The 26,808-nt window shown below is 31.5% G+C and overlaps 1 protein-coding gene across 2 annotated transcripts; it reads right to left on the reverse strand.

Annotated features, from left to right (window-relative positions):
- Nucleotides 1–1,251: 1,251 nt before the first annotated feature.
- LOC133321264 (V-type proton ATPase subunit C) lies at nt 1,252–25,045 on the reverse strand. Of its 2 annotated transcripts, none has more exons than XM_061530359.1 (9): nt 24,999–25,045; nt 13,871–14,013; nt 13,643–13,796; nt 3,724–3,910; nt 2,244–2,342; nt 1,899–2,154; nt 1,730–1,827; nt 1,505–1,649; nt 1,252–1,387 (listed from the first exon to the last, which is right to left on the reverse strand). In XM_061530359.1, exons 2-9 carry the CDS (start codon nt 14,000–14,002, stop codon nt 1,289–1,291), a joined length of 1,170 nt encoding a protein of 389 aa, XP_061386343.1. In that variant the 5' UTR covers nt 14,003–14,013; nt 24,999–25,045; the 3' UTR covers nt 1,252–1,288. The 2 variants fall into 2 exon arrangements, with proteins under 2 accessions (XP_061386343.1, XP_061386345.1); XM_061530361.1 differs by lacking the exon at nt 24,999–25,045 and adding an exon at nt 18,158–18,199.
- Nucleotides 25,046–26,808: the final 1,763 nt, after the last annotated feature.

Here is a 26,808-nt window from a genome sequence, read left to right on the forward strand (position 1 = left end):
TACCTACATGAGCGAGCCAGTGTCCAAATTAAAGAAAAAACGCCAAATAATTTTGGAATGTCTTTTTTGTTTCTTTCTTGTTTTCATTTCTTTTTCTCATCAATAATATTTATTTACAAGGATGGCATTAATAGTTTCTTGTATTTGTTGTTGTTGGATGTTTTATGATGGTATTATAAAACATTTCTCGGTTGTTGTTGCTTGCTTGCAAATATGTAAACAATTAATTATGTATCTTTTTTTTTGGTTTTTTACACATAAATTGAAATAGTTCTAACATGATTATATATAGTTTATGCAGTTGTTTGTAATTGTATATAAATATATATGTATTAGCATATTCGTAAGTATCAACAATTGGTTTTGTTATCAATTTAGACATTATTGTTGATTATATTGTAATAATATTATTATTGTTATTGATAATAATAGCTAAAAAACAACAACAATTAGAGTAAGGATGCTTGCTCTATAAAACCAGATTTTGTTTTTGTGCTTTGAAAAACAAAAAAATGGAAAACCAAATGATGAAAAATTATATAAAATAATTTAAAAAACAGTAAACACGTTTTTGTTGTTTGTTTAAAATTATTTTCTTAAAATCTTTTCTTTTTAATAGATTTATTTTTCTTTAACATAATTATACACAGAATACTGTTAACAATCAAAACAAACAAAAAATTAATTACAACCAAAACAAATAAAGTTCTGCGCTTTTCTTTGTATTGTAGTGGGTGTAGTAGTAATTATAATAGAGTGTTACGAAATAAGGGAGGAATCTTATTTTTTGTTTAAAAAATATGTAATAGCAAATATGGACAAAAGAATGGAAGATATTAACTTAACATTTAATAAAAAAGCAAAGGGATAAACAACGAAACAAGAGCTTTAAAAATGGGAAGAAAAAATTAACAAGCCGCCGCCAGCTATTTTTCTTTTTTAAGAGTTTAATTTTTCTTCCAAATAAATAATATTTTTTTAGGGATTGTTGGGTTGGTGTATCACTGCTTCTGTTTCTTTGTTAGATTAGATAGTTGTGTTTTTCGTTTTGTTTTTTTGTACAATACATACATAGTATTAAGTTTTACTTAGGTTTCTTTTTTGTTGTTTTTTGAAATTACAATTATACACGACATTATTTTTAAAAATTAAGCTAATTATTATTTAAGAATTTATATTGTTTTTTTGTTGTTGTTGTTGTAGTTTTTGTTGCACACACATACATATCCATATATATAAGGTGTTTGCTTGCTCCTTTGTTCCATGGAAAAACAATACAGCTCAGGTTTTACATTTTAGCAGCTTCTATCATATCGATGTTGATTTTATAGAATACATATGGATAGTATTCAGCTTGTCCGAAACCTAAGCCGGGAATATCAACATTCTGGAAAAGAAGCAAATAAGTAAGGAAACAAATTATTATTTTGGCACATTGGATAAAGCGGAAGTTTAAAAAGAGGAGGATAGAAGAATGGACAAGGATAATTTTTCCAATACTTACATCAGCACCACTGCCAGACAATTGACCACCAGCTGAAGCACCATCCAAATGGCCATACAATTGATTCAAGCAGTCACGTAGACGCTTTATGCTCTTCTTGTTGGGTTCAATGAGAATGGCTTGGAAATTGACAGGCAAACCGTATCTATAGAAAGGAAACAACAACAATATTGTATTAAATTATATGTTGATGAGAAATGAAAACATTTTCGTCCAGATATATACCTTAAAACAGATTCAACAAAGACACGCAATGCCTTGACATGGATCAAAGCACAGAAGGCTTCACTGAAGTTAACCTTCAACCATCTGACCAAAGGGCCCTATTTGAGAAATAAACCAACAGATTAATTAGTAATTTTTATTTATATTAAATATATTTTTTGTTACTTACAAATTGCTTCTTCTTGTCGGTAATCAATTTGGTTCTTTCATTTTTGCCAGCGGCCAATTCCTCTTCATTGTAAACGAAATCGCGTACAATGAATTTCTTTTCGCGGGCATGTAACTTGAATTCTTCGACAACCTTCTTGAACAAGGTAACATTGTACAGGCAGTAATCATTGTCTTGGGTAATCAACGTCGATGAACGTGGCACAATCATATCGGTGATTTTCTCATAGTTAGCCATCCAGTCGTTGGCCAACATTCTAATTTAAAGAGAAAAGAAAATAAAGGGAAAACAAAATTTTAATTAGTTTAGAAAATAGCGGAAAATTGCAAATTATTTGCTACTTACTTTGGTACAATGACCAAAAGTGTGGTTAAGTACTCGGAATCCAAAATGAAATGTTCCTTTTTAACCAAATCAGCCAAGTTACGGGTTAACAAACTGCCACTGAATAAATTGTAAAAAAACCAAGGGAAATTAATTAATAAACCAGTAAGGGGAAAAGCCAATGTCGAACGGGGCCTCTTATAAAATATCCTACACCACCTTGGGTTACACAGAAAAGGTACTCCTAAGTTTGTTCTATTCTAATGAGGAACATGTATTTGGTGAAATCGGTTGACAATATATGTGCCAGTTACATTAGTGCGCTATTTAGATGAAATCGGACAAAAATATATATGAGAGCTATATTTAAATTTGAACAGATTTCGACAAAACTTTACACACGTCATGATAGACCTTATCCGGTACACTGTGCAAAATTTCGTCTCAATCAAACAACCAGTGGGCATTTGGTGGACAATTCGCATAAAATCGGACAAAAATATATATGGGAGCTATATCTAAATTTGAACCGATTTCAATAAAACTTAACATGCATCATTCTAGGCCTTATTCAGTACACTGCAAAATTCCATGCCAATCGGAGAAAGTTTTTGTGTATTTGGTGCACTATTTAGGAGAAATCGAATGGAAATATATATGAGAGCTATATCTAAATTTGAACAGATTTGACAAAACTTGACACACGTCATGGTAGACCTTATCCGGTACACTGTGCAAAATTTCGTCTCAAACAACCATTGGGCATTTGGTGCGCAATTGCTTAAAATCGGACGAAATTATATATGGGAACTATATCTAAATTTGAACCGATTTCAATAAAACTTAACATACATCATTCTAGGCCTTATTCAGTACGCCGTGCAAAATTTCATGGCAATCGGAGCAATTTTTGAGTATTTGGTGCACTATTTAGATGAAATCGGATGGAAATAAATATATATGGGACTATATCTAAATTTGAACCGACTTCAAAAAAACTTAACATACCACTTCTATGACTTATTTAGTACACTGTGCAAAATTTCTTTATGTTACAAACATATGCAAAACCCTGTACCATATTGTGGTGTAGGTGGGTATAAAAACTAATATTTTTTTGAGGGAAATAGAAACAATTTTGATGGCTCATCATTTTTTTTGATTATAAGTTACGTTCAAAAAATTATTCTAAAATGCACATTTATTGGTTAATTAAATTAAGTGCAAATTTGTTAATATATTACCAAACATGCTAAGTGTTACAATGGGTATTGTGATCATAGAAACCAAATCGATTCTATTTTTTAATAAAGCAAAATGTATTTTTCGATAATTTTTACTGGAAATATAAAAGAAAATCTCTGTGTTTTACAGTGGAAATCTCTTATTTGGTAGCTATAATCAATATCAAATTTATTCAATTTAAATTTTTAAAAATCGATTTAATCTCTCTTTTATTTGTAACTTTTTTCTTTTTTGAACTTCGTTTTCGTTAACTTACGTTTGTTTCTTTTCCAAGTTTTGCAAACTACCCTTCAAATTGTTATAGGCATTTGATTTTGTCTTCAAATCGGCATCAATTTGGCCAACTTGTTTAGAAATGATATCGGCAATATTACGCAAAGATTGCTTAATTGGATACTTGGCCATATCCCATTGGAAGCGTGTAATGTAGTTGGGTAAATCGGCTAATTTAATTAAAAACAGAAGCAAAAGCAAAATAATAAAAAAAGAAATTGTTATTAAAATTTGAAATGATTAATAATATTATATATTAATACAATAATTAAAAAAAATTACTACAAATAATACACATACACAATTTTATACTAGATAGAGAGAGATACTATATTTTAAAGTGATTTTTGTTAAGCATATATAAAACTTGTCAGTTTTACTTTAAACAAAATATAATAATAATATATTTTAAAGCAATTTCTATTTCTATTAATAAGTGGTTTTTTCTTGATTATTTTTCTTTTTTGTTTTGAATTTTATAAAACGTTTTGTTCACTATATTATCTATAAGAAAAATAAAGCAACAACAAAATATGTTTTTTGGCAGATCAAATGGACAATAACACAAGCAAGCATTATATATACAGATAATAACACAAAAAGCTAAGATAAACAAACTTCCGTGAGCCACAACACACAATTTTAAACATGAATATTATATTTAAATAATATTTATTTAAAAAATATTAAAATAAGCATTTAGTGTTTTTGAAAAACTTTCCTAAGCCACAACATACAATTTTAAACATTAGTTTAAAAAAAATATATATATTTGAAAAAATATTAAAATAAGCCTTCAGTGTTTTTGAACAAAAAAAAAAAAAAAAAAACAATTCATAAATTAAGTATATAACATCATTTTACAACAAGTGATACATGCATTTGACATTTTTGTTTTAGTAATCATAAACCTGATAAGTTGAAACACAATTCAACATACAAACCAGTCAGGAAAAAGGCTAATGTCCGATGAATCCATTTACATAAACTTGAAACATGTCCTTTGGTATGCCGCCAATTTAGTATTTGGCATGAAATCGAACGAAAATATATATGGAAGCTATATTTAAATCGGAATCGATTTCAATAAAACTTAAGACATAATTTGATGCGCTGAGCAAAATTTCGTCGCAATCGGACAAACTTTGAGTATTTGATGCACATTTTCCATGAAATCGGATGAAAATATATATGTGATCTATATTCAAATCTCAATCGATTATAACAAAATTAAATAAAAGTCATTCTAGGCATAATTCGATACACTGTGCAAAATTTCGTCTCAATTGGACAAACGTTGGGTATTAGATGCATCATTTAGATGAAATCGGTCGAAAATATATATGTGGGAGCTATATGTAAATCTGAATCGATGTCAAAAAATTAATACACGTCCTTCCAGACTTATTTCGGAAAATTTTGTGTAAATCGGACAAATGTTGGGTATTTAGTGCCCAATTTGCATGAAATAGGTCGAATATATATATGGGAGCTATATACAAATCTGAACCGATTTGAACAAAACTTTATACGTTCTAGGCTGTATTTGATACAGTGTGCCAAATTTCGTCGTAATAGGACAAATGTTGAGTATTTGGTCCATCATTTAGATGAAATCGGTCCATGATTTAGATGTAATCTGAAACGTTTTCAATAAAACTTACACAAAAAACTTAAACGCAAACGTTGGATATTTAGTCCAGCATTTATATGAAATAGGACGAAATTATATATGGAAGCTATATTTAAATCTGAAGCGATTTGAACAAAACTTCACACACGTCATATTAGACTTAAAGTGGTAGGCTGTGCCAAATTTTCTCTCAATCGTACAAACATTGTGTATTTAATACACCATTTAGATGAAATCGGTCGACAAACAGGCGGACGGACGGGAAGTAAATATTGGTCGAGATCTCGACTCCGTTTACATATTACCTGTCACAAAGACATAATATCCTGTTCCACAGTGTGAAGCAGAGTCTAAAGATATCAAAACAAGACATGACACACAAATATATTTACAAAATTTTTTTAATATATCGCATATCATACTTAAAATTAAGGTATTTGTATTAAAAAAAAAATAAAATATAGCATAGTATAGCGGTATATAGTAAAAAATCGAATCTTGTACAATAGAACCGCTTCTGTCGGTTATAGCCATTTTGAAAAAAGTATAACAATATTGAATAGCAAATACATTTCAGCATTATTAGAAGAAAGAGGTGGTGGAGAAAAAAATCTGTGAACAAACAAAATTCATAAATATAACTGAAAAAAAGAGGTAAAAAACAAAAATAAGATATGGCAAAAGAAAGGTTACAGTACACATCATACTTTTTTCATTTTGTATGAATTATATGTGTTACAATAGTATTTTTTTAAGTAAATAAAATATTCAGTGATAAAAGTTTTTGAGAGAATAAGAAGAAGAAGATTTGGAAATATGTTCTTGTTTGTGTTTTTTTTTATTTTGATATGTACACACACACATACACACAAATTAGGAGTAGAGCATAGAGTACAAAACACAACCCGCTAACCTGGACTCAAAGGCATCGCTGGCGGTTCACCCATATCAATATCCGGACTGGAACGACCATGGCTACTACTGCCACAACAACTACTCACTGGCGACGATCTATGTGTTGATGTTAAATTAAATAAAATATTTAAATTTAATTGACTCGTTGTTGATGATTGACTGCTAGATATATTTTGATTGTTTTTTGCAATAAAAATGGGAAGGTTTTTTTTGGTGGTTGTTGGTGGTGGCGTTGGGAAAAATAACCGAAACGAAAAAAAGAAAGGAAGAATTGCACAAAAAAAAACGAAACCGAAAAGAAAATAGACAAATTCAAATACTAGTGAAGAGCAGAGCCATAAGTGTGGTGTTAGAAAATTTGATTTGTTTGGGGGGAAATGGTCGTGGTAGGGAATGATGGTGGAAATGAAATGAGGGTGTGGGTGTTAATGGTGAAAATAATGTGCCAGTGGTTTGAAAAAAGTAAATTTTAAATAAAAAGTATTCTTTTCTTTGGGAAGCTTTTTTAAATTTATTCCGCCGTAAGGAACTAAAAACAAAAAAATATATTTAAATCTGAACAGATTTGAATAACACTTTATACACCTCATTTTAGACTCAGTTCGGCTCGGTATGCAAAATGTTGACACAATCGGACAGACGTTTAGGTATTTGGCGCACTATATTTTACAATGGAAACACGTATTTCTAATTTTTCCATTGTAAAAAATTGCGGATGCGTATATTTTGAATACCTGTTTCTATATGAAGGAGTTGCTAGATCGAAACAAAAGTTAACATGTGTTCATAACAGAGATGGAAGTTTCCAAAATACTTTATACCGCGCTTTTTGTCCTATCCGAACTGCCCTCGTAAATCGGACGAAAAAATATTTGTGAAAAATATATATATGGAAGCTATACCATAAATCTGAACCGATATCACGTAATATACTTTATTCTATGGCCAAATCATTACGCTATGCAAAATTTCGTTTCAATCGGACAAACATTGGGAGTTTGGTGATCCATTTTTCACAAAATCGGACGAAAATATATATGGGAGCTATATCTAAATATGATCCGATTTCAATGAAACTTAACATACTTTACTCCAAGGTCAAATCAATGCGCTATGTAAAATGTTGACGCAATCAGATAGATTAAATAAATAAGGAAGCTACATAAAAAATCGATATCAATAAAACTTAATATATGTCACACTTAATTCGGTACACTGTGCTTTGGTTATTTGGTGCAGAACTTCTATGAAATCGGACAAACATATATAGGATAGCTATACCTAAACCTGAACCGATTTCAATAAAACTTTATACACGAGATTGTAGGTTCAATTTGGTAACATGTGTAAAATATAGTCTCAATCGGACAAACGTTGAGTATTATTTTAGATGAAATCGTCAAAAAAATATATATAGGAGCTATATCTATATATGAGGTGTATTTCCTATTCCATACTCAAGTCAAATAAAAAATAAAATAGACTGGTGTTTAAAAATAGAGCTTGCAAACAAAATATAAGATGTAAAGATAACTTCAATTACAAACGACGACGGCAGCGATGAAGAAGGATGTGTCATTCCTTTTTTATTCTGTCCTTTGTTGTTGACATGAATCTGATAACAATTCGAATGAAGGAAATAAAGAAAAATTAAAAAAAAATGGTTCCACAGAGTATGGATGAAATGTGACAATATTGATGATAGCATGTTGTCTATGTGAGGAGGAGGGAGGACAATGCTGGGAGGCGTGTTTGGGTATACCTGCTCTTTTTTGTTGAATGTCGTTTGTGTCTTTGAAACCACCATTCAAATGTATCGCTAACATCATCCGATAAACTATCAGAACTTTTCAAATGTTTTTGCTGCTGATTGTTGTCAGCAGCAGCACCACCACCATAATGGTCATGTGGTTCATGGTGATGATGCTGATGTGGATGGTTGTGGATGTGGGAGTGACGTTGCTGGTTGTGATTTTGATGACAGTGTTGGTGCTGCTGTTGATGATGATGACTTTCATTGTTGACATCCATTTTCGAAATACTACGGCTATGATTACTACAAAAGAAGCCAGCAAAACCACGAGTAGTCGACGAAGAACCGGAATTTTGGTGATAAGTCGGTGTCGATGGCATCGTCTTTTGATTCGACAAACTGCACAGTGTTGTGGTCGTTGTGGATGTTGAATTATTATTTATGCTACAAGTGTTATTGTTGTGATGACTGGATGTTAGCTTATTTAGCAGAGAGCGTGCGCTAAAATTGCTGGAACCTGTTGTGGGAGCGGAACTTGAACAAAAATATAAACTATTTGCTGTAGTCACTGGGCCGGTGGCACATGTATTTGCGGCCGTAATGGCTGTGGATATACTAAAACTTGATGAAGAAGTGGCGCCGCTTTCTTTCCTTAGAGGTGACATTAGACCAAAGTGTCGTTGACGTGTTGTTGTTGTTGCTGCTGCTGTTCCACACTGTTGTTGAAATGGATTAATTGATCTTAAATTCATCACCGAATTTGCCGATGTCAGGGTACAATTGTCATTGGCCACTGTCGTAGGACTGATCGCTGTAAGGCTTGTCACCTCATCGGCACCATCACTCGCCAAATCGCATGGACACGACGACGTTGGCGGTGGTGAGGCGGCGGCGGAGGATGATAAGATATCAAGATCACATTCTTCATTGGAGGAAAAATTCAAACAACTTCCCGATGGGCAAACTGAGCAAGAAGTAGTTGTAGTGGTGGTAGTTGTTGTGTCATGGCTATTCGACAAATTCGAAGATTTACCAGTTAAATCTGAATGTATGGTGGTGCTATGGGTGTTGGTGTTGGTATTGGAGGAGAAGGAGGTTGTAGCATGCGTTGTTGTTGATGTACAGCAATCATCGGGTGGCCCAGGACCTTAATTTGAATTTTGTTTTGATTTTCATACAGGGTGTTATGGTTAATTGTTGATGTTGTTTTTTGATAGCATTCAAACATAATTTGAAAACATTTCAGTTTTTTTTTCGATTTTTTTCAATAGTTTAAAAGGGTTTTGGTACATATATATTTATATATACACATTTGTTTTTATTTATTTTATTTTTTTTGTAAAAAATTTAAGGGAGAATCCTATTTACAACTAAAATATCCTACTGCTGATTTGTTGTTTTCGATTCGTAAACAAAAATACGGTGATATTTGAAAGATAATATATATTGATATATAAAAATAGTTCATATATACTCGTATATACTATACTAATATGTACGCTACAAAAAAATTCTTGTTTTTTTAATAAAGTGAGGTTATGACAAGTTGTTTTTTTTTTTAATTATTTGTATAGTTTAAAATTACTTTAATTAGACAAAAAAGGAACCTGAAACCTATAGTAAAAATGCTACGTCTGCCGGTCAGACAGACGTAGCATTTTTAATATAGGATACAAGTTCCTTTTTTGCCTAATTAAAGTAATGATCCCTTTGTTAGTTGTTATATAGAGGCAACTTCAATCTATCATACACATGTCATTCGGCAATCTGGCATGACATTTCATGCAAATGGGTCAAAATTTGGTTATTTGGTACACAATGAAGATGAAATCAGTCGTAAATATACATGGAAGCTATTTCTAAATCTGAACCAATTTCAATAAAATTTTATACATTTTAGGCTCAATTTGTTTAGATGTGCCAAATCACCCCACAATCAGACAAACTTTGGGTATTTGTTGTACCATTTGTATGAAATAGGACGAACATATATATGGGAGCTATATCTAAATCTTAACCGATTTCAATGAAATTTAACACATGTCATTCTAAGCTCTATTTATTGAGCTGTGCAAAATTTTGTCATAAATTGGACGGAAATATATATGGGAGATATATCAAAATCTGATCCTATTTCAAACAAAAAATATTTTTAATAAAAATAGACAGTCATAACCACACTTTATAAGATAATTTATAATTAATTACTGTAGCACCGTGTAAACTTAGGCTAAGTTGTACCTAGTAGTAAAATCCCTTTCACGTAACTCCTGTTGAAGTCATTTTTATTACTATTTTAAAAAGTTTAAAGAAAGAAATCAAAAAAAGATTTGAGTAAAGGAGGATAACAAAATCAAAATAACTCATTCAAATAAAAATAAGAAGAAGAAGAGGAAGAGAATAAGGAAAATAATCGAAACTAAAACTAAAGTAAGGTAAGGTAGATAATATAAAAAACAATGTGCCAAGATGTTTGGATTTAAATTTGTTTACAACTATAATAAAAACAAAACAATGTAAACAATTTGCAATTGAAAAACAAATTATTGGCAGCGTACAATAAAAACAAAATACGAATAAGTAGAAAAATGTTGGCAAATTATATATATAAAAAAAACAAAATATAGATTCCATGATTTGAAAATATTTGCAAAAAATATTGAGAGTTATGTACAAATATGCAGTAAAGAGATGCACACACACACGCATACACAAACATCACTAGTAAAAAAGAAATTGAACAACAACAACGAACGAATATATGATGTGAACAAGAACGTTTTAACATATTTCAAAATTCAAGAAAATTAAAGGGACACAAATGAGAAATCGTATAACAATGAATAATTCTAGTCGAACCAGCGAGAGACCAACAAAAATAGAATTTAAGAAAAATTGTTTGATGAGTTGGGGTTTTTTTCCAAAGACTCTGTACAAGAGAGCCTTTTTTGGTCTGCTTTGTTGTATATATTTTTTGTTAAGAAATATATTTTGCAATGATTTAAAAACTAATTGTTTTCCAATAGTTAGAAAACACAAACAACGACACTGTTTGTTGTCTATTGAAATGATTGAAATCATAATAACAATAATAATAGTAAGAAGTAGAAACACATGATTTGAGTTTTGAGTTAATGGAACATAAATGTAAAATAAAAAAAAATGAATGTAACAATAATAACAAGTTATAACATAAGTGTAAGACTAGGGGACTTTTTTTGGCGTTGGATGGGAAAGCAGGACAGGGAAAGGATTTGTATTCTTAAATTAAGGGAAATATAGGATGGGGGTTTCCATAAATTATACAGTGTTAGTGGTGTTTGAAAGTTACTGTTGGATCTTATAAACTAATTTGCTCGTGTTGGATTTTTATTAAGGCAATTAGTTTTAAGTGATTTGAAAATAAAAATGAGTAAATAAAAAATAGAGAAATGTTAAAAAATTCTTAACGTATTTTCTTTTAGGCTAATAATATTCCTAGAAATATATTGTAAAATAAAAAATAGCCTGCCCGAACTTTGTTTACTCTCCTTAAAGCAGATTTTGAAACCGCTGAAAAAATTACCAAATTTAAAATAATTGAAAAATATACTAAATCAGTAGTGAATACGTCAGCAGGAGATATTTTTTGACGAAAATTTCCATATATGGATTTAATATTAATTTAGTATTTTTTAGGTCTCAAAGGCTTTTTTCTTCATAGATTTAAAACTGGACTGAATTCAGTATGCTGTGCAAAATTTTGTCCAAATCGGACCAATATTGGGAGTGCACCATTTACATAAAATCGGACGGATCTATATATGGGAGCTATATCTAAATCTGTACTGATTCCAAGAAAACTTCGCATACACACCTAATTCAGTACTCTATGCAACATTTTGTCCCAATCGGGTAAATATTTTCAGTTTGGTGCACCATTTACCTAAAATCCAACGAAACTATATATGGGAGCTATATCTAAATCTGGACCGATTCTAACAAAAATTCGCATACATTTGGACCTAATTCAATAGACTGTGCAAAATTTTGTGCCAATCGGCCTGAATTTGCCTCTGTGATGCTCCATTTATATAAAATCTGATATAACTAGCTATATCTAAATCTGGACCGATTCCAACAAAACTTCGTATACATCAATCTGGACATAATTCAGCACTCTGGGTAAAATTTTGTTTCAATCGGACCAATATTGGCAGTACGATGCTCTAAAGGACCCATGGGTCTATCTCGATTCCTTTTGCCTGCACACAGACATAATACCCTGTACCACAGTGTGGTGAAGGGTATAAAAAATTGCTAAGAAATCCAACCCTAGTTCTTTTAAAATTATTCTTAAAATATCACGCTAAGTTCATTTAAAAATTTCCTACAAACATTTGTAGGTCTCTGAAGCCTACGAAAAGTGTCCCATTAAAATTTGTAGGCCTACAAAATCCAACCCTAGTTCTTTTAAAATTATTCTTAAAATATCATGCTAAGTTCATTTAAAAATTTCCTCTGAAGCCTACGAAAAGTGTCCCATTAAAATGTGTAGGCCTACAAAAACGACAACACAAACAATTATTATTTGTAATGAAAATAAGTATATCTAATTTTTAACAATTACTACGTTTAAATATGTACAAATATATCTCTCTCTGATGATTTATGTACTCAATTCACTGTGTAATAATAATACAAAATATTAAAATTTGCACTAAAGTAAATATACAGAAGAAAAAATATTTATGATGAATATTAGTATTAGAGACTGTGTATGTATGTATGATGTTGTTGTTTTGTGATGTTTGGTTGGGTTACGCATTAATATACAATTGACAATAATCATCAAATTGTTGTAATATAATAAAAACCAAAATAGTATAACACAAAATTTAACAATTTCACGAAAAACAAAAACAAATACAATAATTTCACTTTAAAACGTCCACAAAAAATATGGGAACCGTTTCTTTTTTCATGATAGTTGTTTGTTTGGAAACAGATAATATAAAAAGCAAATCTCTAAAACAATGGAAATACCAATTGTTATAGAGATGTATGTAATGAATGTGGCTGGTGCTATATGAGTTCAAGAAACAAAAATTCAAATAATCAAGAAAAAATAAAAACAAATAAAACTAAGATAAAATTCAAAACAAAAGACTAAAGTAAAATGTATAGAAAAAATAATTTAAAATAGAAAAAAGAAAATGAAAAAAAAATCTTGAAATGTTCAAATAGAGAACGAACCTCATTGAAAAACGTTTAGTTTTTAAATCTTCTATAATTTGTTGTGTAGAATTTGATATTATTATTTCAAAAAAGATAAAATATTTAAATATAAATGTATTATTTTTGTTTAACTACCATTCATTAAAAGGAGTTTTAAATAAAATAGTTTAAGACTATAAATTTTGTTAATATAATTTAATATTTAAAAATTTTGGTTAGTTTTTTTACTCATTCCCAAAAAAAAAATAATTCGAAAAAATAAACTATTTGTTATATATTATTTCGTCAAAAGTTAGTAAATAAAAATGCCTTCTACTGCTAGATATACTTTTGTAAACTAAATATTTTTGTTTTCGGACTTTAAATTAGCATAATTGTACTTACTGTTGTTGGCGAGCAAATTCTCATGCAATTTATCGCGTTGATCTTCTAAGACCTCACCCAAATAGGCGGCAACTTTACGGGTAATTTGTTCAACATAAGTATCCAATTTACCCAAATCATCGGAGAGACCCACCAATTGATCGAGAGTACCAACCTGTATAGGGGAGAGAGAAATAATATTTATTTTTAATTTTGTTGGTAAATTTCATTGGAGTGTGTGAGGCTTACCTTCAGATCGGGAATATGGAACTTAAAGTTGTTACACAAATTATTTTGTTTGCTGGTGAGATTGTTCATGGTATCAAAAGTTTGCTGGCAGGTTTTATCGCCAGGGGCTGAAATAAGCCAGTACTCGGACATCTTGCTGATTTCTGTAAATAGGAAGAAAATAATGTTAGAGAAAAATAAAAAAAATTAAGAAAAGTTTTGCTGTCCTTTGAAAAAAAATCAAAAGTCGTGTAAAACTGTTGGTATTATCAGGAGGTGCTCTTGGGTTTTATATATTATAAATTTATCCACGAAAGTCCACAAAAAATTTCCCAATGAAATTTTTAGACCAACGAAACTTTTTCTACAGAAATTTGTGGACCTCTAAGGCCTAAGACAATTTTTCTATAGAATTTTTTAGGCCTTTTGAGGTATATGAACAAATTTCGATATAGACATTTGTAGGCCTCTGAGGTATATGAACAAATTTCGAAAGCCTGAGGCCTACAAAAAAAAACTTACAAAAATTTGTAGGCATCCAAAATTTTTCACATTCAAATTTAGGCCTATGGATAATTTCCTATTGAAATTTCTAGGCTACTGATGACTATGAAAAAGCCTCTATTCAAATTTGTAGGCCTTATAGAAGTTTGTAGGCTTTTGGGGCCTAAGAAAAATGTCCTCTGAGGCCTAAAACAATTCTTATAGAAATTTCCAAACGTTTGAGGACTATAAAAATTTTCTACAAAAATGTTTAGGCCCCTAGGGCCTATACAATTTGTAGGCTTCTGGGCCCAAGAAAAATATCCAATGAGACCTAACAAATTTTCTTATAGAAATTTCAAAACTTGTGACAAATTTCCTACATATATTTTTAGGCCTCTAGGGCCTATGAAAGCTAAAGCCTACGCCAAAGGCCCAGAGTTGATTCAATACCCCAAAAAATTCATGAAGCTGTTGAGGACAAAGGACAGCCTATGAACATTTCATGAAAAATTTCAGTGTATTAGATACGACACACACATTCTATTATTTCTCTCAAACATGACATATGTTTTTGAATACCTAAATAATAACTCTTATGTTTGAAATTGCAGTAGAACTTCAAATCAACATAGTATTAGTAAAGATTTGGACGGGGCCATCTCGGTCATTTCCATAAACCTAATGAAAAATATATTTTTTGTTCTTGTGCCCTCCTAACAAAATTAGATTAACCCTACACCCCTGCCCTTTAGGTCCCATTAACATGTTATTGTTGTAATTGTAATAAACACAGCTGTTTTAATTTATTATAATTTCCCTGGAATTGATATGTTATATAATAATTGTATTACTATTTTTAATCTTTAAATCGAAAATGTATTTTCCTCGCCCTCCCTCTCTCACACACAATCAACACCAACATATTCTAATTACGGTGGTTTTTTGATACAAAAATAATAACTTCCTACTTTCGATTTTCAATGTCAATGAAACATTAATATCCTAGGTCAAGTAAATCTACATCTGATGGGGTGGAAGGTGGTTACCCTGAAAAAAAACCACAACCATTTCTCTATTTTCAATTACAAACACACACACCTGCCCACACCCATTTGGAATATTTAAATAATTTCTCAAACCAAATCAACTTATCTACATAAATCCGACCGAACAACCAACCATTAACATCACCACCTGGCCAATAGCCGCTTGGAAATGTTTAATATTTAATGTTCAATTCTTTTTTTCTTCTTCATGGAAGATCAAATTGAATAAACGGTTTGGTTTGTTGGTTTTTTTTAGCAAAAATAAAAAACTACAACAAATGAAATTTGTTAGACAACACCATGACTGGTGGTGACATTTCCATGTAGTTAAGACAGGTGAAGAAGACGACCCATGCTTATTGATAAATAATTTATTAACAAAAGCAGTCAAGTTTTCCAATTGAAAATATTATAGCATGGTAGGCAGCGAGACAACCTTTGGTTCAATGCCACTTTTGTTCGTCTTCTTTAAGAGTTTCAAAGTTAGTTTGCTAGGAATTGCAATATAAAACTTAAATGCAATAATAAAATTGAATATTTTTATTTCTGAAAGCAGATTTTCTTCGAGGGAATCATATAGTCTAGGGAAGATTTCAGTTAATACTTTGCAAAATTATCAAAATTTTCCGGTACGAGAAGGCAGACATTAGCACTCCATCTGGAGTTTTAACGACGAAAATCTAACTCACTAAGGAAGAATAAACATAAACATATTGTAGGGGTTATAACAGGTTACTGTAGAATTAGGATTCCTACCTTCTATCGGGATGGAGTCGTTTATGTAATATGTAATGTAATATACTCTAACCGTCTTCTCGAAAATATATACACCACCAAAATTCACAGCTTTAGCAAAAAATAGTACATGACTAAGAACAAGTAAAAAAGTGTCAGTCGGTGTTGCCGACAGATATATACCCCTAAGCTATGGTTTGCGAAGGTCTTCGAAATCACACACAAATTTTATTTTGAACTTTATATAAGAGATATGTTTTTATTAAAGAGGTTTCGGATTTAATCTTGATAAAATTTTATAAAATATTGACCATTTGTGAGAGAGGTACCGGAAGGAGTGAACTACTGAGTCCCATATTCGGACTTGATATAGGGTTGGTAAAGACAATAGGTTGTGCAAGGTTTGGTTGAAATATGGCATTCCATTCGTCTGCTATTGCATTTACTAATATTGAAAATGGCGACCTTTTTTGGGGGAGGTTTGGAGGAAGTCTTTGGACTTAATCTAGACTTCGTAAAGATAATGGGTTGTGCAAATTTTGGTTCATATTGGGCATTCCATTCGCCTGATATTGGATTTACAAATATTGAAAATTTTGGCTAGGTAACGAAATGAGTGGACCAATGGGTCCCATCTTATTACTTGATTGAGTAATCGAAAGGAGTAATGGATTTCATCCAAACCTTGCACATCATAATATTTCTTCCAAACTTAAATCCAGTTCGAAGATGTGGAATATCGATCCACATTCCTTTCCATAAAAAGCCACTTTTTAACAAGATCCCTCTATTAAGCGAAAATAATGTCAGATTTGCACAGTAGTCTCTTCTGGTACCTCTCCACAGAATAAAAACAGTGTGTAATAATTCCCTAGACCTTTGAAGACCAGGGGGTATTCATATACATCATAAGATCCTATTTGTCAGCGGGGATACTTTCATGTTTCCTGGTTGAATATTCAATCCGAGCAATGTGTTGGATTTTTGCTTTTGTGACCATTGAGACTGAGGGTACGGGGCTACATCAGTCGAAAAAGTTGGTTGAAGCTTTAATTTAAAGTCAGTATACCGACTACAAAGCCCTTATAGCCACAAGGTCGCCGCATAACACCAAAGTTTTTGGGATATCAGTCATACGTTATCCGAGTCCGAGTAATGAGCGGAGGTTTTACTCTTGTGAGATTTCGGAATGAGAGTGCCAACTTGGACTTTCCCATGACTTCGTTTGAATACAGACGGTATTCTGCTTAGCTGAATAATGAGCGGAGGTTTTACTATTGTGAGATTTTGGGACTGAGAGTGCCAAGGTTGCCACGCTTGGTAAGTTGAACTTTCCCAAGACTTCGTTTGAATGCAGACGTTATTCTGCTTAGCTGAATAATATTTTAATACAATTGTCTTACTTCAAATTGTCCTTCAGGGTAGCTGAATACAATTTCCTTTCAGTACTCAGCTTAGATGGATATATTTTTCTCTTAAAGAATTTTTATTCATATTGTCTGAAACTGTTATAAAAAAGGCAAACCTATTCAGCTAACTTATTTTTTAATTAATAATTTCCAAGTTAAATATAATTCGGTTTTAAAAATTTTTAGTGGATCTCTGCTAATTCAATTTTCCAAAAATAAAAAATCCTTTTTTCTTATAGAAAATATTAATTCAGCTTAGCTGAATACTATTTTTGTAAAAGTTTAACTATGTTGAAACTTGTTCGTTAAATGTTCGAAATCAAAAAAAAAAAATATATATATTTTTTTTCTAATAGTTAATATTAATTCAGCTTAGCTTTTGTATATATGCACGTTTAATCCAGCTTAATTAAAATAATATAATTTTGATTATCAGTTTAGCTGAATACAAATATCTTCTTCTTTCTTAAATGATTTTTTTATACCAAATTTTAACTTTTTACACTTTGTTCATATAAAAAAAATATCCTTTAGTTAGCTGAATACAATTTTGGTTTTAAAAACTTTCAAATTTGTAGATTGTAGAATTTGTAGATTTGATTGTATTTTTTTTTCTTCCTTTCCGGACTTACTCTCTTATATATGACACGTAATAATGTCGTTCTCATTAAAAGTTCAACGTTGTCAAAAACGTGTTCGCAACAATTCCGAGACGACCGCATTAACATTTTCCACAAAACACCACAATATTCGCGCGTTTAATAATATATATGAAAATTATTTTATTAAATAAATTTCAAAATTTCTACGACACCATACTGCAGTTGAGTAAGAAACTTTCTAGTTTTCTTTTTTTCGAGTAATTTCATTAAAACTTTTTTCGTTCATGACATCATAGAAGTAGTCGTCATGCCTGCCGCCGATGTGTTGAAGACAACACTAACGTGGAGACTAACTGGTGAATGTTCACACCAGGACAAATGAAAATGAACTAAAATCGTGTTATGAACTCTGCGCTGGTCGCTGTAGAGCGAAACGAAATAAAAGGAAATTGTTCGGCTTTTTTAGTTTGTCTGCATACAGGACCAAAGGAAAGAAAAACACAATGTGTATGTGATGATATGTATGTGTACAATGTGGTTCAAAAGTAATGCAATAATAACAAACATAAACGGGAAGGAATTTTTTAAAGAGGAACAAAGTGCCAGCATGGACCCTTTTTAACAATTTTCTGCGAAGAAGTATTTTATAATTCGAGAGATGAAACACCAAATGAAATTTTCACATTCCAAAACCAGGAATTTTAATTTACAGCCATTTCAATTTGATAATGGGGTCTGGGTTTAACCCTCCCAAGATACCAAAAAGAAGGGAGACATCTTTGTAAGGGATATTAAAAAAAAGCTGAAGATCAGCCACTGCTGGAAAATGTGGTTAAACCCTTCAACTTTTTTCAAGGAGACGGGTGGTCTTTGTGCATCTTCTGCACTAATCTCATTGCCTTCTAGAACTCAGAATGTCATGATCTAGAATTGGCAAAATTATTACGATGTACATATTTTGATCAAATCGGACATTCTAATTCCTTTGATATAGAATCAACAAATTTTCAAAATTTTGACACTATGTAGTGATTTGTGATTTGCAAATTTTGGATCAAATTGGAAATTTTATTCATTTCATATTGAATTTACTAATATTTAAATGTTTTGACACTTTGTGGGAGAGGTACCAGAAGGAGTGGACCGATGGATCTCATCTTCGGACTTGATCTAGCCAAGGTAAAAATATTATAATGTACAAAGTTTGGATCAAATCGGACATTCAATTCGCTTCGTATTGAATTAAAAAAAAAAAATTTGACCAATTTGTGTGGGTAGTATCAGAAGGAGTGGACAGATGGATCTTATCTTTGGACTTTATATAGGATTTGAAATATTATTATGATTATGCAAATTTTGGATCAAATCGGTTGAAATTTGGTTGAAATTGAATTAACAGTCTATTAAGATCTGGATCCTTTGTGGGGGAAGCAACAAATCGCTTGAAATTGAATTAACAGTTTATTAAGATTTTGATCCTTTGTGTGGGAGGTACCAGAAGGAGTGGACCGTCGGGTCCCATCTTCGAACATGATCAAGTTTTGGTAAAAGTATTAAGATGCGTAAAGTTTGTGTCAAATCGGATTTTTCATTCGCTAAATATTGGATTTGGAAAAATTGTAAATTTTCACCCTTTGCGGTGGAGGTGCTAGAAGGAATGCGCCGATAAGTCCCACCTTTCACCAATATACAGGCTTGATAAATATAATAGGTTTTGCAATGTTTGAATCAAATCGGATAGTCCGTTCACATGATATTACAAAATTACTTTTCAACAAAATTTTGACCATTTTGTGAGGGAGATACCCGAAAGAAGGAGTGGACCACCGACATCGTCCATCTTCGACTTAAGTTTTGAAGAAATACGATGTGCAACGTTTTGATGAAATCGGTTACTCCCTTCAGAGTAATCGTGCGTACGGCCGGGCAGACAGTCAGAGGGCCGGACATTTGTAAATCAACACCGAAATTGTCTAAAGCGGATTTGGACCAAAAAACATGGGGTCTAAAACCAATATTTCAATGAGGATGATGTTTGCCGTATCAAAGTGTATATATTCTCATAATCCATAAGGCTGAGGATATAAAAATGTTCTATGTAGCGACACTATGTGGATTCAAGTTCAAAGTGACAGAAGAAATGGTTCTAGAATGTTTTTAAAAAACTTCTGAACATCACTGTGAAAAAAAAAACAAAAGTCTTGCATGTTAAGTTTGCATGTAATTGTCATTGTTTCAAAACTACTTGCTCCTCATTCGATATAAGAGGATATGAACTTTGGAACGAGCTAAGTTCAATTCACTCATGTACTGTCATCTCCTTCTCAATTGTAAGACAACATCAGGCAAAATGTGATAGGTTGAGTTTCTTTGTTCTTTCTTTTTTTCATATGACTCTTTAAGTAGCCTTGTGGTACAATGACCAAAATTTTTTGAAACTCTCTTCTAAAAAAATCTAAAATTGCATGTGTTTGGTCTAAAAGAAAATCGATATTTTTTTTTTCATTCCACGAAATATATCTTCATATTTTTTAATTAAATATACATATATATATATATATATATTAAACAGCTGAACTTGTTGACCACATCAGAAGTGACCACAGAATTTTCTAAATTTGTTCCTATAAAATTAAAATATATGTATCCTCTTCGGTTCCTCTTAAAATATATGTATCCTCTTCGGCTCCTCTGCAATATTTTGAAATAACATGATTGTCGTCAAAACAACAACTTCATAAATCAATCGATAAAAACATTTCCTATCAGTCATTCAAGAAGAGAGGCCACTCAACTTTCATATATCATAAAAGTCCTTTTTTGTTGTTGTTGTCCTTAATTCTCACATTCATTTTCATTGTTCATCAATACAAAAAGCGAGAGGGAGCAAACAAATATCTATATATAAGAACTATAACAAACCAAATAGTCAATATATGTATGTTTTTTTTATTATTACTGTAGTTATCGGTTTTGGGAGATTGTTTTTAAACACGATATGTGTTACTATTTTTAGACTTCCTGTATACGAACGAACGAATGAATTGTTCGTATTCAATTCATTCGTTCGCATACTATATATGTGAGTGTATGTTAGAGCTGTCGTAAAACAAATAAAATTAGCTAGTCATAAACAAATATAAAAGGATTAGTTCCGACACTATGGTGTCGTTGGACGCGTACACACACTCAGGGAGATATATGAAGTGTATGTATGTAATAGATCATTTAATCATTTATAATGTGAAAAGTATTGAGTATGGATTATTCGTATAATTTCGTGTTTTTTTTTTTCAATGAGGAAATTATAATATTAAAAAATACAGATGGAAATTTTCATGTGGCAAAATTTGAATTTATTCACACACAATAATTAAAGGAAAAGAAAATAAGAGAGGAAAACGATAAAGTAGACACAAATGTCTACATTTTTAGAGCGGAATTCGTTTTTTATATTGAGTGTGACCTAGAAATCCAACATTATCTTATAGTAGACTAGGCAAAAAAAAATTTCCCCGATACTGTTTTAAACAGTTCAGTATGAGTGAATGTAAATGACATATACCAACTCACGAGCAGTGCTATATATTTCAAAATACAGAATTTATGCTGTTGTCCCTAATCAAAAATTAACCCTCAATTTTTTTAGTTATCAAAGAAAAAAATCAAACCAGCACTACATTGGACAATTACACATTAGACAAATTATGTTACACATGTATCAATCTAGCTTGTATTAATTATTAATAAAAAACACTCTTCATACAAAAACAAAACTTTTTCGGTAGCGATAGAGGACAATGTACATAAGCATAGCCAACAAAAAACTTTATAAGTGTAACGAAAATTGAATACATTTTTGTTGTTGTTTAGTAATTCCATTTTTATGACAATTTTCAAGGTTATAAAAAGGAATTTTTAACATGCAATCCATTTGTCCCGTTAATGTAATTAAATATTCCATCATGACAAATATAGAAGCTTCAGTTTTTGTTTTTTTTTAATAAATTATCAACAATTAATAAAACAAAGTGAGTTATAAAAAAAATATATCGTTTTTTTTTAAATAGTTAAAGTAATAATTGTAATTGATTTGTTAATTTGAGTGAAATCAAGTACAGTCGAAATCGTTTTTTAACGACACCTTTATAATGAAATATCATTAACCGTCATTATAAACGATTTCGACTGTAGAAAACCCATGTTATAAGTAAAACGATGGAAAAATTTCGATTCTAATAAAAATATTTAGACCTTAAAAATAAGTTTTTGCAGCCGCCTAAATATGTTTATATGTTCCTAAAAACAAATAAAGCTGTCTTTACAAGCTCATATAAACGAATCTTTATAGTTTCCTATGGAATAGGCTCCCCGAAAGGAGTCTTTATAGACTCTCCCAAGGGTATCTTTACAGACTCTCCCAAAGGGGTCTTTATGGACTCCTCGAAAGGAGTCTTTATACACTCCTCGAAAGGAGTCTTTATGGACTCCTCGAGAGGTGTCTTTATAGACTCCTCGAGAGGTGTCTTTATAGACTCCTCGAAAGGAGTATTTATAGACTCCTTGAAAGGAGTCTTTATAGACTCCTCGGAAGGAGTCTTTATAGGCTCCTAGAAAGGAGTTTTATTGACTACTCGAAAATTCTTTAAAGGCTCCTCGAAAGTATTCTTTAGACTCCTCGAAAGGAGGGTTTATAGGCTCCTAGAAAGGAGTTTTATTGACTACTCGAAAAGTCTTTATAGGCTCCTCGAAAGTAGTCTTTATAGACTCCTCGAAACGAGCCCTTTCATCCTCCTCGTAAGAAGTCTTTTCAGATTCCTCAAAATATTACCTTTCAGACTCTTCGAAATCTCTTTCGATAGGAGTATTAACAGAATCCTCAAAAAATGAGTTTTTATAGACTACTGAGAACGAGTCTTTATAGACCACTCAATAGATCATGCGGTTATGGGGTCTCTTAACCTATCGAACGCCCGCGATACTGCCAAAATTTGTCAAACAGTGCGAAGACATAGAGAAGGTCATCCTCTGGCCGTGTTTGAAACGTTGTATAATTAAATATATGGCATGGACGCCAGCCATATGTAAAATTCAGTCGAAGATTCGTATAATGAAACAGGAAGTATCCCTTGGCAAAAAGGTCGTAACATATGCGAATGATTGGAAGCGAAATTGTTCAAGCATAATGTCTGTAACTTCGTTTTTGCACAGCTTCGTTGTTGTTGTTGTTGTTACATTCGGTATGAATTAAACATACCAAAAGCCAAATCATTCTGCCGGTGCCTTAACCGACATAAGCGATTTCAAATATATACAAAAATCATGTCATTCTAAAAAAATCCGATGTGTGTAAGAAGCAGTTGCAAAACAACTATGAGGATGGTGTTCCTCTAAATCTAAGACATTCCAACAAAAACAACTATTGTTGTAAATATTTAGTAGAGAGTTCATGGGTTGAATTGGAATGTTTTATTGACGATGATTTTTGTTATTGTCCTCAAAATGGCATAACAACGACAACTTCATAATTTCCCTCCGGCAACTTCATAAGGGATCCGGTGGAACTCCAACCCCACAACCCCATAAACAGAATGTCTGTAAAGAAAAAACAAACAAACAAATGTTTGATAATGTTAGGCTATGTGTGAACAAACATGTAAACACATGAAATACTTCTCTCCAAGGAATTTGGTGTTGGTCCCTGACCCCAACTCCTGATAAGACAGGAGTGCCATTACATGGCCTATAACATTCATCACATTAATAAACGGAAAACCAACAAAAACTAAAACAGAAAAGGCGCAGTCATCACTTGGCACGCACATCTCCAAAAACCAACAACAACAAACAACTAAATCACATAACAGATAATTAACACAAGAGGTAGGTCGGTCGTTTGGTCGGTCATCATCAATAAATGTCTGGCAATGGGTCAAAACATGTATGTCCACATCCATCCATACGTGTACAGTCACATATAGCCCCAAAAAAACAAACTGCCAGGTCATGTAACTTTTATTAGTATTTACTTAAAATGTGTCATGCCAGAGAAATTAACGGAATTAAATATTTAATTTAATAGTAACCGTTGTCCGTTAATGTTTTGTTTGAAATTACGGTAGTTTCTTTCACTCCTATTCGGTCACTCTCCTAGACTAACCGTCTGTCGGAAGTTCACCACTCAAATGCAACTCTGTGTTTTGTTTGCACATCTTTTTGTTTTTGTATTTTCATAGCCACGGTGGTGAGTTTGAATTTAATGTCAGCTGTTTGCGACAGATGACAGTCACATGACAAGCTTGAATCGATAATTTTTTTCACTCACGGGTTTTTTCCTTCATATCACATCAAATCCACACAAGAAACAGAAAAAATATTAAACAGATTTTATTAAAAGCTGCGCATGTTTGTAAATATTTTCAGAAAATTACACAAACATTTAGCAGCCAGGCATTTAGTTAAAATGCTTAGCAATAGTATTTGCACAAATTCTCACACTTCGAGGCATTAAATTATTGTTAAAAATTCCCAAAAAAAGAAAAACAAAATGTTCCTTCAAAATTTCTTTTTCATATCAAACACAAAATGTTTTTTTTTTCTTCATACGATGGCTTTGTAACAGGTGTTAGAAATTCCACTACAATATCAATATCTGGAAACCATAGATTAATCCGTATTTTTTCGTGATCACCAATTTTGCATAGCTTCATAGTTTTTGTATTAGGTTGTTTTAAATGACCCTGCATTTACATGATTTTTTTGATTGCAATGTCGTTGTCGTCGTCACTAAGGAGACTTTTTTCGTTGCTCATTTCTTTAAGAGTTCTGTTTTCAGTTTTTTTTCTCGTTTTCATTTCAACACTTCACTTACATTTTTTGTAGCTTTTCAACGACAATTAAAGCGAATTTTCTTTTTTTATTCTACGTTTATTTGGTTGATACACCCGAATTTTCTAACCGAGTTTTGTGCGGTGGAAAACAGCAAAATTGCGTTGAATTAATTTTTTCGCCACAAAAATCAATCGACGACGACCCAAGACCCAAAAAAACTCAACATACAATCTTTTTTCTGTATAAATGACAAGCGAAAGAGGAGGAGAAGAAATTCACGTGATAAGTGGACATAGGGGTAGTTAGATCGACTAATCGATTTATCGAAATATTGGTTGATGAGAAATCGTGTCAACGGCAGATTATCGAATGTTAAATTTGAATTTTGCTTTTCTCGTCTTGTTGGAATAGTCAATGGGGTTGTAGTTGGAAAATGATTGATTTGCTGGAAATTGGATTGGTTCTTATTAGAACCAAGGTATTATAATACAAGTAAAACAGGTTGAATTGGAAAACAAAAAAGCAACTATGTAGCTTCTTCTGTCAAATATAAAAAAACATACGCAACAATACAATAAATTTCTTGTTTTGTTATCATGGTCAATAGGGTTGTAGTTGGAAAATGACTGATTTGCAGAAAATTGGATTGGTTCTTATTAGAATCATGGTACAATAATACAAGGTTGAGTTGGAAAACAAAAAAGCAACTATGTAGCTGTTAGCTTCTTCTGTCAAATATAAAAAAACATACAATAAATAACTAAAAAAGCTAGAAATGAATGAAACCAGTAGGCAATATAAAGTAATGAGTAACAAAGTTATTACTTTCGGACCAACGCTGTAAAAAATCATATTCATTTCAATTAAATATAAATTTATTTAATATGGTATTCAAGCAACTATGACTGGTGGCTTCTTCTGTCAAATATAAAAATATTAGCAACGAGTGGTTGTTTTTATTTGATATTTTGTCAACACAAAATTAAAACCGCAAATAATGAAAATGTATGATTTCATACCAAAATCCTATAGGGAATACGATGAAATGTTTGTTTCCTCCATAACTAAATAATTACTTCCAGATGAACGAGGTAAAAGTTATTATAAGTTATTTTCAATTAAATTTGAATATATTTAGATTTTGTTTGAATTTATTTGACATGCTTTCAAAACAATACAGATATAGATATGTATAGAATATATATTTTGATTTAATAGAATCTTGAGAAAAAAAATGGAATCAGCTGATAGGTAGCTTGTAATAATCACTTTTAGGCTACGTTTAGACTACTAAGACTACGTCACGTTAATCCTGTCACAAATCGAGTGGATTATATTTGACGTACACCCTATGGAATTGACATAGCCTAAAGGGGGAAACACATACGAGGATTCAGGTGTGACCTGTTAAGTTGGCTTTGTATGGATTGTCAATTTATTAAGGAATATCAAAGTCAATCTTGATTTCGGCCGCCGTTCTCCTTTATTCTTTTACAATAAAAGAACTCAACTTAACATGGCAAGCCTGAAGTCCTCTTATGTGTTTCCGCCTTAATTGCGCATATGGTTTAGTCATTCCCAATAAATCTGATCTACAATATAAGGAATACTATTATTAAATTGAATTTTTTTAATTTGCTCCATTAGTTGCATCTGCAATTATTATCTTAATAAATCATTTTAATTGTTTTGTATGTTGGCACAAATTAATACTCCTCGAAAATTGCATAACCTACATTGATTATATTTTATCGTTTTTTACATAATGTATGCAGGTATTATTTTTAAGATTTCATTTATGTTTTCCATAATTGCCAATTCAAAAAGTGTATAAAAAAATAAACGACATC

This window comes from Musca vetustissima, unplaced genomic scaffold, assembly GCF_032173495.1.
Source record: "Musca vetustissima isolate MV318-11 ecotype Yass unplaced genomic scaffold, APGP_CSIRO_Mvet_v1 utg3339, whole genome shotgun sequence".
NCBI lineage: Eukaryota > Metazoa > Arthropoda > Insecta > Diptera > Muscidae > Musca > Musca vetustissima.